General features: G+C 45.0%; 1 protein-coding gene across 1 annotated transcript in view; it reads left to right on the top strand.

The window, feature by feature from the left end:
• msna (moesin a) overlaps positions 1 to 17,041 on the top strand; it is a 109,032-nt gene that overhangs the window by 48,344 nt on the left and 43,647 nt on the right. Inside the window, exon 2 of the mRNA XM_072505582.1 lies at positions 12,485 to 12,568. Coding sequence (XP_072361683.1) covers positions 12,485 to 12,568 — 84 coding nt within the window. The remainder of the gene's footprint in view (positions 1 to 12,484; positions 12,569 to 17,041) is intronic.

Genomic DNA, 17,041 nt, shown 5'->3' with positions numbered 1-17,041 from the left:
GAGAGAAAAGAGCGAACATTTCCAAGTCCAGATGACCCTTTATCAAAGCTTTGGTTTCAGATTCCAGTATCCTCAGTAATTTGCTTTTATTATTTGTCACGTTAATCCTGACCATGTGAGATGGGAACTGGCGCCAAGACGTGGTGTGCATTTTGCCTACTGGCACCATTTGCCATGTTAGTTCTGACCACATTGATCATGGCTGTGGGACAAAAATCAGCACTGTGTTAATTTGATTTAATATATCATCCAAATATTTCAGTGACCGTTTTTGTGATTGTATTGTGTGCCTGCCATCGAGTCTGCACCGGCCCTCGGAAAGGACACCCTGCAGAAGCCCACACCTCCACCTTATCCCCATAACCCAGTAAACCCCACCCCACCTTTTTGGGCACGAAAGGCAATTTCGCATAACCAATCCACTAACCTTCATATCTTTGGACTGTGGGAGGAAACCCACGCAGACACGGGAGAGCGTGGACCAAGCTGGGAATCGAACCCGAGACCCTGGAGCGGTGAAGCAACTGTGCTAACCACTCTGCTAGCGTGTTGATAGGGCACGCTCTCATTTATTTTAATTAATGCATAAAAGTCATTAATTATGGGCTGGAATGCTACACCTTAAGTGTCACTTAATGAACAAATATGTAAAGCCTATGGCTTATTTTTTATATTGTTAGCTTCATGTGCAGTTGATGAAGGTGCTTGCTCCATTAGTTCTGTTGAATTTAACTTCTTCTTAAATCAATACAAATTCATACTTCCATGATCCTTCACCTAGCTTCTTGAGTTTTAATAATATTTTTCTGTAACCATGACCGTTTCCTGCAGTTATGCTGTAGGCCATTTGGTTGTAACCCGTTTCCTGCAGTTATGCTGTAGGCCATTTGGTTGTAACCTAAATTTGTATCTAGTAGAATCCTCCTATTGGATTTGTTGGCATGAATGGTGTGTTTAATCAAAGCCAAAATGGAGCATGGTTTTAATTAAACATAATCCTCACAAAAATTGCAAGCCCTTTCATGTGACTTTAATTTGAGACTTGAGCTGGTTTGCAAGCGTGTTCTCTTCTGGGAATACCGGACCAAACTTCCTACATTCTGGCATGTTTAATTTTTTTTCTTCTTGAAACACAATTATGCTTCCTGGGGGTAAAAGAAATGCAGAATGCAGAAGTATGTTCAGTACTGCCTGTTCATCAAACATAACACTAAGGAAAAGAATAAGAGTTGGTTATAAACAGAAAATGAATGAGAATGTTTGTTTAAGAGCAAAAAGGCCCAACTAGAAAGGTGAGAATTGTCCTTTCTTACTTAACCGGAAAATGCTAGCTAGATGTGCGCCATTAAAGAAATAAATCTTGAGGAGGTGAATTCTGAACTGGTTGGGAGCATGTTGAGTGTTTATAAAGCAACCAGGTTTTTAGCTAAGTTATTGTAAGTCCTAGCACCAGGGTATGATGGGATGCATCCTCAAGGGTCCAGGTCCCTGAATACTTTCAGGACTCTATTTGCACTAGACTAGAGGACTGAAAGTCGCAAATATCCTTTCGTCTGAATCCATGCAAATTAATTTAACCCACTTTGTTTTGGAGGATGAAGTTGGGGTTTCGACAGGAAGGAAAAGTGGTTGGAACTAGCTTGTATAGATTTCAATAAAAATAGTCATGCTCAATACACCTCATCGAATTGCATGATTGTGAAGATAATAGACGACGATGGGAGAAATTAAGTGACCGTTTGAAGATTCTTGGATATGGATTTGAGATGAGGATAGAAATTTGCATTCTAGACTGGTTGAAGAGAGAAAACAAAAAGTAAGTAGTGGGTAATTTTAGCACAAAGGGTTCAGTCCTGAGATTGCCGTTGTGGATGTAGATGATGGGGGGCAGTGTGTGGAAGAAGGGCCAGGGTGGGTGAAGAGTGAGGGGGGCACAATGGCAGGCAAAGGTGCAAGGGGCTGGATGAAGCTGGTGAACAATGGAAGACCGAGGGGAGGGAAGCTGGACCCTGACCAGGCTGAACGGGTCAAAAGGAAGGGGATGCATGTAGACTTTAGGTGGAGTGAGGTCCATGTGGGGCTTTGGTGCATCACAGCTAAGCTGAAGGGTGAAAATGTCCATTGCAACAACGACCGGACCCAAAGCGTCTGCAGGGATGTTTGCTGCGGGATGAGGACTACCCACTGAAACACTGGTGCATCGCCCTGGACTTGTACCGAGGAGAGGTATGCTTGCCAGACAAATTGGCTGCTTATTCGGAGAGATGCTTGCTCATGCATAATGAGGCTGCAAGTGCTGAGTCGGGCAGGAGTTCAGCAGGAATGGTGCCGCCAGAACTGCCCGTCATTGTACTTGGCCTATGAGTGGAATTCTCTTTTTTTTCTATTTACGGAAAGCAGCACCCAAGAGTTAAGGCATTAGAAATCTAACACCAGGCCCCATAAATCTTAGAAGGACCCTTTCTTGTGGACCATTTTAGGGAAGAGGATTGAAGGTGTAACAGATTCCCTAGAATGTGACCTGCTGCTGGGAAATAGAAATGAAAATGTGATTATTAAAAATTGGGACTTAAATGATAACTTGTGGACGGGACAGGGTAGATGACAGAAGACTAACTCACAGCTAATAAAGTTCAATCATGTTCTCAATCCAATTGCATTTAAATTGAGTGAAATTTACCTGACCTATTTGCATAAAGTTTGTCTGATATCTGTGGGGAGCAGTTGTGGTTATGCTGAGGACCAGGTGATCCAAATGTGAACCACAGCGCCCTGCTGCCTATAAGCTGTTCTTCTCCGAGATCCTGGCAGACTAATCTAGTTACGGGGATATCTTGGGCTTTTGAGAGGGGGAAGGATTTCCATTTCCATGGCAATGTGAATCACATGGGCCTTGCCATTTTTCATGGTGTGGGCGTTGCTATCAAGGCCAGGGTTTATTGCCCTTGAGAAGGTGGTGGTGAGCTGCCTTCTTGAACTGCTGCAGTCCATGTGGTGTACATACACCCACAGTGCTGTTAGCGAGGAAGTTCAAAGATTTTGACCCAGGACCGTTGATTTATTTCCAAGTCCAGATAGTGAGTGGCTTAAGAGGGGAACTTGCAGGTGGTGGTGTTCCCATGCATCTGCTGTCTGCTGCCTTAGTCCTTCTAGGTGGTAGTGGTCATGGGTTTGGAAGGTGCTGTCTAAGGAGCCTCGAGTTCCTGCACTGCATCTTGTGTAGAGGTACACCGTGCTACCATTGAGCGCCTGGTGGTGAGAGAATATTTGTTGATGGGGTACCAACCAAGCAGACTGCTTTGTCCTGGATGGTGTTGAACTGTGTGTTTTTGGAGCTGCACTCATCCAGGCAAGTCAAGTTATTCCATCACACTCCTGACTTGTGCATTATAGGTGGCGGGTGGCCTATGGGGATTCTGGAAGTGAGTTCCTCTAGGAGTAATGGCTTCTGACCTGCTTGTGTCGCCACAGTATCTACATGGCTGGTCTAGTTCAGTTTCTGGGCAATGGTCACTGTTGGATCATGGAGGATATTTAATGGGAGGGGAATTTTTCTTTAGCATCCCTGCCTTTAGGTGATCATTTCAACTGGAGCTATTGTTGTCAAGGTTCAAATACTCTTCACAAATGGTTCTTAATCTGCATGTGTGCATGCCTGTTTTACTAGGTTTTGTGCATTCATCTCTAACCTCAGCTTTGGCATTTCGGTGGTGGGTTGTCGGGACCTGTTGTACTGTGGGCTGCAGTAGGTACAAGAAAAACAATTTCAATTCTCTTCCAGCATCTATCTGCAAGTACCAGTGCTCTTCAAATTACATTGGACATTGATTGGGTTATTTGTCAATGCTGGACACAAGAGCTTGGAATGGCCTACTATTCATCTAATGTGCTTTTCTAAGCAGCAGTAAGAAGCAAGAACCTTGTCATACTAGATCTAGTATAGTTCAAATTCCAGCCATCTCCACTGCGAAAGCATTGGTAGCTGAAATAAAACATTGGAAATGCATAGCTGTCTCATCAGCATTCAAGAGAACAAATTGGTTATTATTCTAATTCTCTACTCTTCATTTAACCACTTACTGAAACATACTTTATCCCCTCTTCCTTTGCTACCAATGCTAATGGACCTTTTGTGCATTTGTGGGGTTTTTTTTGGTTTTTTTTTGCTTCTGTTCCAGCGAGTATTTCTTTTGGCCTATTGAACTTCCTTCTACTATTAATGGCCTGCTCTAAATACACTACGACAGGAACAACAAAGCAGAAGTTCAATTTCTTGTGCCCACACACTGGCTCCCCACCCAAAAGTCACGCGGCTCTCATCAATTCCTTGATTGAATGAAGCAATACCACTGTTTTATTGGCTTGGTGGTGAGGAAATGGGGAGGGAAAGAGATGGAGAAGAGAACCACCAGATTGCGTGTTTTTCTTTGTAAATGGCAATACAAATGCTGGAAGATTTTTTAAAAAGGAAGTGCTGACATTGTCATGGATGTGACGTCGTGTGAACAACCATCACATGACTGATGTGGGTGATTTTGGCCCCTTGTCTGGCAAATTACTTGAATGTTTTCTTTCATTTGAGCACTTTTAAAAGTTGAAGCATGAAACACTTGGCAAGCCCTTGCCTGAAGAATTTGTTGGTTCTTGAATGTGAAGCTTAACAGTTTCTAGGTGTTTGTGAATTGCTTGAGGCTGGTGATTAACACATCTGTATTATTGGGGGGGTTGAATGAGTGTGCATGAGAATTTTCAAGAGGCCTGATAAGCAGCCTATTCAAAATCCATTCATTTACTGATGTGCAGGGAGGGGGGAAGAGAGGGTCACAATACTTTTTTTTAAAAAAAACACTCACTGAAAGCCAATAATGCAAATGTTGTACTTCCTCCTGCAGATATACTTGACTATGTTACCTTTCTGATGAAGAAGTTTACTTTTATGCGCCGGAGTACTTTATGTGCCGGGGACCTGGGTTCGAACCTGGCGGGTCACTGTCCGTGTGCAGTTTGCACATTCTCCCAGTGACTGTGTGGGTCTCACCCCCACAGCACGAAGATGTGCAGGGTAGGTGTATTGAACATAAACCTAGAACATACAGTGCAGAAGGAGGCCATTCGGCCCATCGAATCTGCACCGGCCCATTTAAGCCCTCACTTCCACCCTATCCCTATAACCCCACCTAACCTCACTGGTTATTAAGGGCAATTTATCATGGCCAATCCACCTAACCTGCACATCTTTGGACTGTGGGAGGAAACCGGAGCACCCGGAGGAAACCCATGCAGACACGGGGAGAACGTGCAGACTCCGCACAGACAGTGACCCAGCAGGGAATCGAACCTGGGACCCTGGCTCTGTGAAGCCACAGTGCTAGCCACTTGTGCTGCCCCATTGGCCATGCTAAATTGCCCCTTAATTGGGGGAAAATATGAATTTGGGGGGGGGGGGGGGGGGAGTTTTTTTCTGTATTTGTGCCTCTTTTCAGGTGGGACATTTCACGGTGGGGCACAGTTGGGTAAAGTTGAATAGTACTTCAAAAAATGTTCTTGAAGTCACTGCTTTATATCCATGGTGGAATATTGAATTGGCAACCAGTAATGAAATACTTTTATTTCCCACCTCCATTAATCTGAAAACTGTTCTCCAGCATCTTGGCCCAGAGTATATTCTGTTAGCAGACTATTTAACTGTGGAATTTATCATGGGATGTGGGCTTCGCTGACAAGGTCAGCATTTGTTTCCCATCCCTAATTACACTTGAAAGAGCTACCTTGACATCAGTCCATCAAATAAGTATACTTGTACTGCTGTTCAGGAGGAAGTTCCAGGATTTTGACTCTGTGCCAGTGAATGGTAATTTTAGTTCCAATTCCGGATGGTGTGTAGCTTGGAGGGAAACTTGCAGGTGATCCTTTTAGGTGGTAAGAGGCCAGTTTTGGCAGGCACTTTTGAAGGAACCTGGTGGGCTGCTTCAATTCAATTCAATTTGTAGAAGGTACACGCTGTTGCAACTTTTGTACCAGTGGTGGACAGAGTGAATGTGTAATGATGGAATGCTTTGCCTCCTCTCTGAACACATTGGATTAGTGATACCAGGTTCAGGTCAACTAACTCATGGACTGAAAAAAATAGGAGTAACTATGTAAAGGTAAAGTTTCCACAGCCCCAGACAACCATCGGCTGCTTTCCCCTTTTGAGGGGGAGAGCTGACTGGTGGTGATCTAACCTGAGGATCACCACACCTTGGGCGAGGAATGAGGTTGAAGATGGGCCTTATAAAAACATCAGCCGGTACGGGAATTGAACCCGCGCTGCTGGCGCCTCTCTGCATCATAGACCAGCTGTCTAGCCAACTGAGTTGTACTGCTTGGTGAAACACGGCATAAACTGGGGTCCTTTGTATCAGATAAGGGTGTTTTTCAGTTTTCAAAGCTTAATAACAATTTGAAATATTGACTTTGTGCACTAGGATGGTGGGCAGGTCAGAGGGTCCGAATATCTTGATCCGTAGATGGGGGTTAGAATTTTCTCCCTTCCACATTGTAGGTAATTATCTACAAGGGCTCGGAAACATTTGGGAGTATTTTTCCCCTCCCTTATCTTTTTCTGCAGTTTGATAACTAACTGCAGAAATGTTGTTTCATTTCCTGTTTTAAACATGAGTCTACAAAGTTACTTCCTCATAACCTCTTGTAGAAGGAAACTAATAATGCAAAGCAAAACGTGGCAGCATATTGAGCTGGGCAGATGTCCACTTTGACCTCTTGCAGGTGTTTGTAATGTGAAAATGAAGACTTTGCTATCTTGCCTATGTTTGGTAGGAATTTAATCCTTCCACGCACCATCCAACAATTAATTGTGAGACTAATTATTTCGGAATTGATAACTGCCTGATCTGTCCACTTGGTTGGGTTGGGTTGGGGGGTGGGAGGGGGGGGGGAGAAAGAAAGTGAGTCACCGCTGTTGTCGTCTTATTTGGAGCCAAATAGAGTTTTCCTTGGTTTTGCCTGGCTGATTGGGTAGCTGCTTGATGCCGTCTTTAGCTTTCGCTAGGACATGTTACTCAAAATTCCTTGTTTTCCAGTAAGTCATGCATCATTGGATTTGTGCGTTTAGCGGGGTGTTTCGCAGTGCAGAGAGTAACCCCGCTATTAAACAGGACTCTGCTTCGTTTGTGGGCCTCGGTGAGCGCGCGCCCCCCCCCCTCCCCAAGGGCAGGGCACCCCCAGGCCCGATGCCTGGCATGGGCAAGATGCCACCTTGGCACTGCTACCCCAGTAGTGCCAGAGTGCCCAGGTAGCAATGCCAGGGTTTGTAGATGCTGGGAGTGCCAGTGCCCAAGTGTTTTTGTTTTATTGAAGCATTTGTAATTTTCACAGTTTAACTCATTAACATCTCTTAAACAACTGCGTGGGCCGACACACGCAAAGAAAGAAAAAAATAACTTAACAGAACCACTCCCCCGCTCTATTCCCTAGCTGCCCGTAAATTAAGTTCTCTGTCCCGTGTAACATTGCCATGCCTCCTATCTCTCTCCACCGCCCCCCCCCTTTTTTTTTTACTGCTGACGTTCAATTTTCCTTGAAGTAGTCTATGAATGGCTGCCATCTCTGGGGCCCAGGTGGTATTGGGCATGCCAGGGTACAAGAGTATCAGCCTCATCGCAGAGTCAGTTAGATCACACACAACATCTCTACCTTCCATTACTTCAAACTGCCAGTATAAGATTTGTTTCACCTACACTTTTCCCAACAACTGTGACTGGGCTGTACTGCAGTGGCTTAGCTTGACATTGCCAGTATTTTCCTCTAATATTCTCTAGAGATGATCTCCAGCTGTAACTTCTGAGGAAGATCAGAAACTCTAGAGAAATAGTGTAAATGTCTGATGCGGTTGTTTCCTGCAATTCCAACAGTGCATTGGAGCAATTCTGCTCCCTGAACCTATGGACAGGTATGTTTTATATAGACGGGCATTCTGTCTGATGAAGAATTTACTGTTTTTTGCCTATTGTACCGGTTCAGCATTTTGACTGTTATTGTTTTCCTATTACCTAACTATGAGCACAACAGTTGCCATTCTCTCCTGACAACTTGATTCCCAACCAGTGAGCTGGTTTACTGGGCAAATTTAGTTTGGGTGTTTTTCTACAAGATTGCTATGGTCAATTTAGTGATGCTGTCAAATTGCCAAAAACAAAATGAAGTCTTGCTGAACTAAGGTTTCTTTAATTTGCAGTCCTATATGATACTGTAGGCTCTTGATGTCAGTACTTTCCAATTTATGATTACATTTTAAAACCGACAACACTTACTCCAAACAATGCTGATGTGGAGTGTGTTTGGGTGCAAGGGGAAGAATTCCCAAATTGTCTCATCATTTTACCTAGTTCTGATTGTGTGCTAGGATTTTTTGGTCAGTAGGGGTTGCACAAATAGGTGACATACTAAACTGGTGTGATCGCTTTCAGGTAATTCTCGATCTCCTGACACATGGAGAGTAACAAAGTTTCCTAGTGTCCTAGCTAGTCTTCCCTCCTTCCCAGTTTAACTGGCTGTTTTTTTAAACCTGTTTTTTTTTTCTGTTTGTGAGACTTTGCTGGTAAAATTTAGATGCTGAGATTGCCTACTATGTCAGACTCTTCAGCCAGTTTTGAGCTTCAAACTTGAACTGAGAGGGTTTTTCCCCAATTAAGGGGCAATTTAGCGTGGCCAATCCACCTACCCTGCACATCTTTGGGTTTTGAGGGGGAGACCCACGCAGATACTGGGCGAATGTCCATGTGGAGTTTGCACAGTGACCCGGGGTCAGGATCGAACCCGGGACCTCGGTGCCGTGAGGCAGCAGTGCTAACCACTGCGCCACCGCGCTGCCCTTGAACTGGGAGGTTGATTGCATTTCAGAATTGTGCCTCCGCCAGGTGGTTAGTGTAGATGTAGTGGCATGGGGGAGAATTCAGTGAGACAGGAAAATTTGTTGGATATTTAAATTCTAGTACACCTGAGTTTAAATCACTTTTTGCTTTGGTAAAGAATACAATATGACCCATGGTATTATCTCATATTTATTTGTTCTTTTAGACCAACTAGATATAGATCAGTGAGGTCCTTGACCTGTTATAAATGTTGCAGTTAACCTTGTGAACTTTGACTTGGGTAATGCAAATACTTGACTGTACTGTATAGCTTGTTGCAAATTTGGTTATTGGTGTCTTTTAATGCCATGTTGTCATAGTTAGTTGCTAAAAACATCATCAGATTCCCGTGTATAGGAATGTTTTTTTTTTACTTGGGAGCTTCATAGCAAAATCTAACTGGTTTTTCAGCTCGGATTTTTTTTTTTACACTTTAATCTATGTTGAACCACCTAGGAAGCTAAAATTCCAAGTTAATTGAACCACCTAGGAAGCTAAAATTCCAAGTTAATTGAAGTGTTCAGATTTTGCAGTCTTGTGACAATTTTAAATATTAAACTCCTGTTGTGCACAGTAAATCACACCCAAGGCCTGCTCTAGGAATTTGACATTGTTTGACATTGAATCTCTCCAAATTGTCTTAAATGGACATCATGCACTATGGAACTGTTTGAATTTGTCAAGTGCATAATGTCACTGCGCTGACCGTGAAAGCCTTGGGGTGTGGGGGGTGCATAATATCATAATATCACTGCACTGACTGTGGAAGCATGTGGGGTGGGGGGGGGTCTGTTTGTATACTATGGGGGGGACGATGATGGCAGAGGCCTGGGCTACTGATCTTAGGAAATGGGTTCAAATCCCACCATGGCAACTGCTTGATTGATATCTGGAATTGAAAACTAGTCTGTAATAGTGACCATTAACATAGATTTAGGTAAAAACCCATTTTGCTCACTAATGTCCCGTTTTCGAGGAAGGAAATCGGTTGCCCTTCACCCTTGCCTGGTGCGGCCTGACTCCAGACACAGGACAATGTGGCTAATTCTTAACTGTCTTTTTGATATGGACAAACCAGTCACTCTGTTCAAGGGCAATTGGGGATGGGCAGCCGTTGTTGGCCCGGCCAGTGATGCCTCTATCTTATTGAAGAATTAAGGAAAAATCCAAATGTTGTGATAATTGCACTGTGTAAATTGCCATGGCTTTAATAGGACTGTTGATTATACTAACTAAACTTGGAGGAAGGAGCTGACCAATGATGGGAACCGCTTACCGATTTCTCACCAGATTTTTGCTCTTCATTGACCTGCAAGGGTTAATCTAGAAATGCATTTCTACAGCACAGAGTGAAGGCCAACTTGGATATTTTTGCTGCAGTTAAAAGGTTAAAGTCTGTCCATCGCTGTGCCTGTGAAAAAAACCTAGTTGGCTGTTCCTACCCCTAATTTGGGGCCCCTATTAAATTTGTTTACTTCCAAGCTCTTACAAGAGTCACTGGCAAGAGTAACATTTATTGCTCTTCCCAAATTGCCCTTTAAGGTGGTGGTGTGCCATTTTCTTGAACTGCTGGTGTAGGAACACCTACAATGGTGTTATGAAGAGTTTGCTTACAGTGAAGGAAATGTGATACAGTTCCAAACTAGGATGATATATGGTTTGAAGGGGAACTTTAAGGTGTTGGTGGTGTTACCGTGTATCTGCTACCCGCCACACTTACCCTTTCATTCATGATTTGAAGTTGCTATCGAAGGAGGCTGGGTCGAGTTGTTGCAGTGCATTTTGCATGAGGTACAGCAGCCACTCTCTTGGTGGCGGAGGGGGAGGTTGGTAGATTGGATATTAATAAGTAGGCTGCTTTGTCCTGCATACTGGGCTGCTTGTGTGTTTGAGCTGCACCTATCGAGGTGAGTAAGAGTATTCCACCACATTAGAGTTCTGTGTTGTACAAATTGGATGGACTTTGGGGAATCAGGAGGTGGGGTACTTGTAGCATGATTCCCAGCCTCTGACCTTGTCACAGTATTTGTATGGCTGGTGCGGTTCTATGCCTGGCCAATGGTAATGCCCCATGGTGGTGGTGGTGGGAGGATCTAGCAGTGATATGTGATTTTATGTCAAAGGGCATGGTCAGATTCTCCCTTGAGTGGCAAGTAACATTTGCATCACACATCAGCCCAAGCCTGAATGTTGTATAGGCCTTGCTGCATTTGGACACCAGCTATCTGTGGAGTCATGAATGATACTGAACATTGTACAATCATCAATGAATGTCCTCACTTCTTGGAAGGCAATTGATTTTGAGGCTAGTCATTCCTGAGCTTACATGGCTTGTAACAACCACACACATCTTCCTTTTATGATAGGTATGTCTCCAATCCCTCTCCCCCCTCCCTCTCTCCTATTTAATCCCTCATCAAATTTAATGGGACCTTTGATATTACATTTGGTCAAATTCTGTATTAATGAAGTGTAGTCACAGTCACCACCTCTTCTTGGGCATTTAGCTGTTTTTAATCCATCGGGTCTGTTGACTCTTTCTCCCTCTCCATAGATGCTGATGTTTTGAGTCCGTGTGACCCTTCAGAGCTCCGAAGTTACACAACTTGAAACAATTAACTCTGTTTTCTCTCCTCAGATGCTGCTGTTATTTCAGATTTCCACCTTCTGTAGTATTTACTTTTGTTGTTTGTTTTTTAATCAATGTTTGGATCCAGACTGTAACGAGGTGCAACCCAAGCTGAGCATCCACACACAGCTTGCTGTTCAGTAACTGGTGTTTGTTCGAATTGTTGGTGCAACATTCCATCCCCTACGATTGGGAGTAGTTTGATGGGGCAGTAATTGGTTGGTTTGGATTGGTTGGTTTGGATTTGTCCTGTTTATTTCTTGTGTGGACATCGGGGCAATTTTCCACATTGAGCAGAAGCCAGCGTTGCTGCTGTATTGGAGCAGCTTGGTTAGGAACACAGCTAGTTCTGGAGCAGAAGTCTTCAGTACAGTTGCCAAGACCCATAACCTTTGCCATAATCAGTGCCATCAGCTATTCCTGATGTCTCATTGGAGTGGATTGAATTGACTGAATACTGACGCCTGCGATGGGAGAAAGCCAGAGCCTTTTTTTAATGTTGCAACTGTGAACACACTTTCAAAAGAACAGTGAGGACAGTGTCAGCTGCCATTCAATTAGTGCATGAATATATTCATCATGGGGTGCCTTGATGAATTGCAGAAATATATGGGGTGTCTCCCGCTTTATTTCGAATCTGCCGGTGCGGAAGCATTGAATCTAGCACCAAATGCCTGGAGATCATAGTTTGAAAATGCAGAGTGTAGCCGTTTTTTTGGTTTGGAGTCTTTGCCCAGTAACTGTACCGCAGCAAGTCGGTCTCTTGGGATTTATTCCCATCTTGGGATCTTTTTCTTGTGCTGAAATTAGATTATTTTTTTCTAACACCATACTGGGTTTAGGAAAGTCAGTAAGAAATAGATTTGTGTCCAGCTTCCTTTAACTTATTGCTCACCTTGTTCATTTTAGATCTAATGGAAGTGTCTCTTTTTTATTTCAACAGATCAATGTTCGGGTTACCACCATGGACGCAGAGCTGGAGTTTGCAATCCAACCCAACACCACTGGCAAGCAGCTCTTCGATCAGGTATGATAAACCAAATCACTCCAACTGGCTTCATCTAATCGCCTAAATAGCTGGGACCCTCTGCTGCACCCAGGTTCTGTAGCTGAACGTTTACGGATTGGGGAAATCGGCAGTTTATTATTACTTGAAATTTTAATGTATACTTCAGTGTGTTGACGCAATAACCAGGATATGTGACAGTACTTCAAATGTGCATCTCCTGCTGAAGCACCACCCCACCACATCTTTAATAAAAGAATGATCTTTTTTAAAAAGTGATCTTTAAGAGTACAGGTTCATAGCTCCTTGAAAGTGGGGTCACGGGTGGACTGGGAGGGAAGTCGGCATGCTTGGTTTCATCGGTCAGAACATTGAATACAGGAGTTGGGATGTCTTGCTGAAGTTGTAGAGGACATTAGTAAGGCCACACTTGGAATACTGTGTACAGTTCTGGTCACCCTATTATGAAAAATATATTAAACTAGAAAAAGATTTACTAGGATTCGACCGGGACTTGATGGTTTGAGTTATAAGGGGAGGCTGGATAGACTGGGACTTTTTTTCCCTGGAGCATAGGAGGCTTAGTGGTGATCTTGTAGAGGTCTAAAAAATAATGAGGGGCATAGATAAGGTCAACATCTTTTCCCAAAGGTAGGGGAATCTAAAATTAGAGGGTATAAGTTTAAGGTGAGGGGGGAAAGAGAGTCATTTTTTCCCCAGAGGGTGGGGAGTGTCTGGAACGAGCTGGTAGAGGCAGGTACAATTTTGTCTTTTAAAAAGCATTTAGACATGTTATATGGAAAAGATGGGGATAGAGGAATTTGGGCAATTGGGGGTAGCTTTGTTGTTTAAAGACTTGGCGGCATGGACAAGTTGGGCCGAAGGGTCTGTTTTCATGCTGTAAACATCTATGACTCTATCTGAATATAACTCCTCATGGGAGACTGTGATCCACATGATGCTTGACGGGATGTACCACAGCAAAATAGTGCCACAACAGTCCTTTTGTTAAATTGCTTCCATGCATTTCCTTTTTCTTTTATAAAAAAAAAAATCTCTTTATTGGCATTTCTCATATTTATAAATGGTTGTGTGTGTATATGTGTATATATATATATATATATATATATATATATATTGCCCTCTGGATCGGTCTGTGGTTACCCCCCCCCCCGGTTTAGTAATAAAAAAATTAATTAAAAAAGATAAAACCATTCTTATTAGGTTACTCCTCGTTGTTGGCCTCGAACAGATTTTCGAACTGACTGACAAACTGCCCCCAAGTATCCAGGAAGCCTTCCTCTGACCCTCGGGTGGCGTACTTAATCTTCTCCAGGTGGAGAAATTCCGAGAGGTCAGCGAGCCAGTCTGCAGCTGTGGGTGGTGCTGCCAATCGCCAGCCGAGCAGGATTCTCCGGCGTGCGATTAGGGAAGCGAAAGCAAGGGCGTTGGCCCCCTTCCCCATGTGTAACTCTGGCTGCTCTGATACCCCGAAGATTGCCACTATTGGACATGGCTTCACCCTCACAACCTTGGACATTGCCTCGGAGAAGGCTGTCCAGAACCCAGCAAGCTTGGGGCAAGCCCAAAACATGTGGGTGTGGTTGGCCGGGCCCCTCTGGCACCGCTCACATTTGTCCTCCACCTCCGGGAAGAACCTGCTCATTTGGGTTCTGGTCAGGTGCACTCTGTGCACCACTTTGAGCTGCATTAGGCTTAGCCTTGTGCAGGAGGAGGTGGAGTTCACCCTGCTCAGTGCTTCGCTCCAGAGTCCCCATCCTACATCTTGTCCCCAGTTCGTCCTCCCATTTTTGCCTGGGCTCTGTCCAGTAGCTGTACGTATATTTTCCCACATAGCCCCCCCTCCTCGTTGCTTGTGCCTATCAGGTCCTCTAGTAGTGTGCTTTCTGGGGCCCCAGGGTACCCCACTGTCTCTTTGCGGAGGAAGTGTTTTATTTGGAGGCGTCTCATTTCCTGTCCTTTTGCTAGCCTCCACTTCCTCGTCAGTTTGTCTAGTGTCGCCAGTCTGTGCCCTACGTAGAAGTCCCTGACCGTCAATGTGCCCCCGTCCCGCCTCCATCTTTTGAAGGTGGTATCTAGCATGGCTGGGGTGAATCTGTGATTGCCACAGATGGGGGCCATGGGGGACATTTTAGTTATCCCGAAGTGTTGTCTGAGCTGGGTCCATGTTCTCAGCGTGGCCGCTACCACTGGGTTTGTTGTGTATCTTGTTGAGGGTGATGGGAGTGCTGCTGTAGCCAGGGCCCGGAGGGTCGTTCCTTTACAGGATGCCTCGTCCATTTGTACCCAATCTATGTCAGGTTCTTGTACCCATCCCCTCACTCCTTCTGCCGTTGCTGCCCAGTGGTAGTATTGTAGGTTTGGTAAGGCCAAGCCCTTTGATTTTCCTTCTTTGCAGTGTCCATTTTGGGATTCTCGGTGAACCCCGCTCCTAGCCCAAACCGTTCCAGTACCTCGAGGAGGTATTTCCATTCGACTCTGTCGAAGGCCTTTTCTGCGTCCAGGGAGACGATCGCCTCTGGTGTTCTCTTCCCAGAGTGGGTCATTATTACGTTCGGCAGCCGCCTGATGTTCGCTGTGAGCTGCCTACCCTTGACAAAGCCCGTTTGGTCCTCTGCGACCACCTCTGGTACACAGCCCTCCAGCCTCTTGGCCAGAACCTTTTGCGAGTATTTTTGCATCCACGTTCAGCAGTGAAATGGGTCTGTGTGATCCGCATTCCGTCAGGTCTTTATCTTTTTTTGGTTATCCGTGAAATTGTGGCCTGCGCTAGCGTTGGGGACAGGGTGCCCCTTGCCAGTGAGTCCGCGAACATGTCCCTTAGGTGTGGGGCCAGGACTGGTGCAAATTTTTTGTAGAAGTCTGCCGGAAACCCATCGGGTCCCGGTGCCTTCCCCGCCTGCATGGAGCTGATGCTCTCCATGATTTCTCCCAGGTCTATTGGTGCTTCCAGCTCCGCCCACCTGTCTTCCCCCACAACTGAACATCTGCTCGGCCCAGGACCGCAAGAAACTTCAGAGAGTCGTGAACACCGCCCAGTCCATCACACAAACCTGCCTCCCATCCATTGACTCCATCTACACCTCCTGCTGCCTTGGGAAAGTGGGCAGCATAATCAAATATCCCTCCCACCCGACTTACTCACTCTTCAACTTCTTCAAATCGGGCAGGAGATACAGAAGTCTGAGAACACGCACGAACAGACTCAAACAGCTTCTTTCCCACTGTCACCAGACTCCTAAATGACCCTCTTATGGACTGACTTTATTAACACTACACCCTGTATGCTTCATCCGATGCCAGTGCTTATGTAGTTACATTGTATATGTTTTGTTGCCCCATTATGTATTTTCTTTTATTCCCCTTTCTTCTCATGTACTTAATGATCTGTTGAGCAGCTCGCAGAAAAATACTTTTCACTGTACCTCTGTACACGTGACAATAAACAAATCCAATCCAACTGGTAGATCCAGTCCGTCTAGGAACAGTTTCATCCCCGCGTCCCCGTTGGGGGGCTCGGAGGTGTACAGTCCCTGGTAGAAGGTCTCAAATGCCCGATTGACCTCCTTTGGTTCTGTTACCAGTCTACCTCTGCTATCCTTTACCTGCGCTATTTCCCTTATGGCTGCCTGCCTTCTCAGCTAGTGAGCCAATAGGCAGCCAGCCTTGTCTCCGTGTTCGTAGAAGGGCATTTACTTTTTCTTCAGACAATCCTGTATTGTCAGGATTTCACAAATAATAGGCTATATTTAAACTTTTGTCATTTTATACTGAAATACAAACAATAACAGCAACTGTAAACCAAAAGGAACAATCAACTAATCTGCGTAACCCCCCACCCCCAAAGCAACTAAAAGTGACCAATTCCTTGAGATATAGTAACGGTTGCCATCTCCGGTAGAACACTTCATTTGACTCCCTCACTGTATATTTGACCTTCTCGAGGTGCAAAAACTCCCCAGGTCCCCTAGCCACGTAGAGGCACTAGGTGGCATCACCCACCCTCCAACTCAACAAGACTCTCATCCAAGCAGCCAGCAATGAGATGAAGGCAAGGATACCTGCCCCTGCACTCGTATACAGCTCCGGCACATCCAAAACCCTAAACATTGCTGTTAAAGGATAGGTCTGCAGCTCAATGTTCAGGATTGTCGACTTGGTGCTGAGACAGGAGACCCAAAAACCCATCAGCTTGGGACAGGACCAGAACATGTGTATAAATAATGGGCAGCCTCAAACAGCGCTCACGCCTACTCTCAACCCCTGCAAGTAAGGTGCGCCCGAAACCCAAGCTGGCTCCGCCTCAGACACGATAACGTGGCGTTCAACCTATGAAGTGCCTCACTCCACACCTCTTCCTCCGATATAGACCCCAGCTCCTCCTCCCATTTAACCTTCACCCCAATTACCGAGACCGAATCCTCCCCCAAAATCTGTCCATACATGCCCGACATACTACCCTCTTGCGACCCC

The sequence above is a fragment of the Scyliorhinus torazame genome, chromosome 5, assembly GCF_047496885.1.
Source record: "Scyliorhinus torazame isolate Kashiwa2021f chromosome 5, sScyTor2.1, whole genome shotgun sequence".
Taxonomy (NCBI): Eukaryota; Metazoa; Chordata; class Chondrichthyes; order Carcharhiniformes; family Scyliorhinidae; genus Scyliorhinus; species Scyliorhinus torazame.
This window is presented reverse-complemented; position numbering and strand designations above follow the sequence as displayed.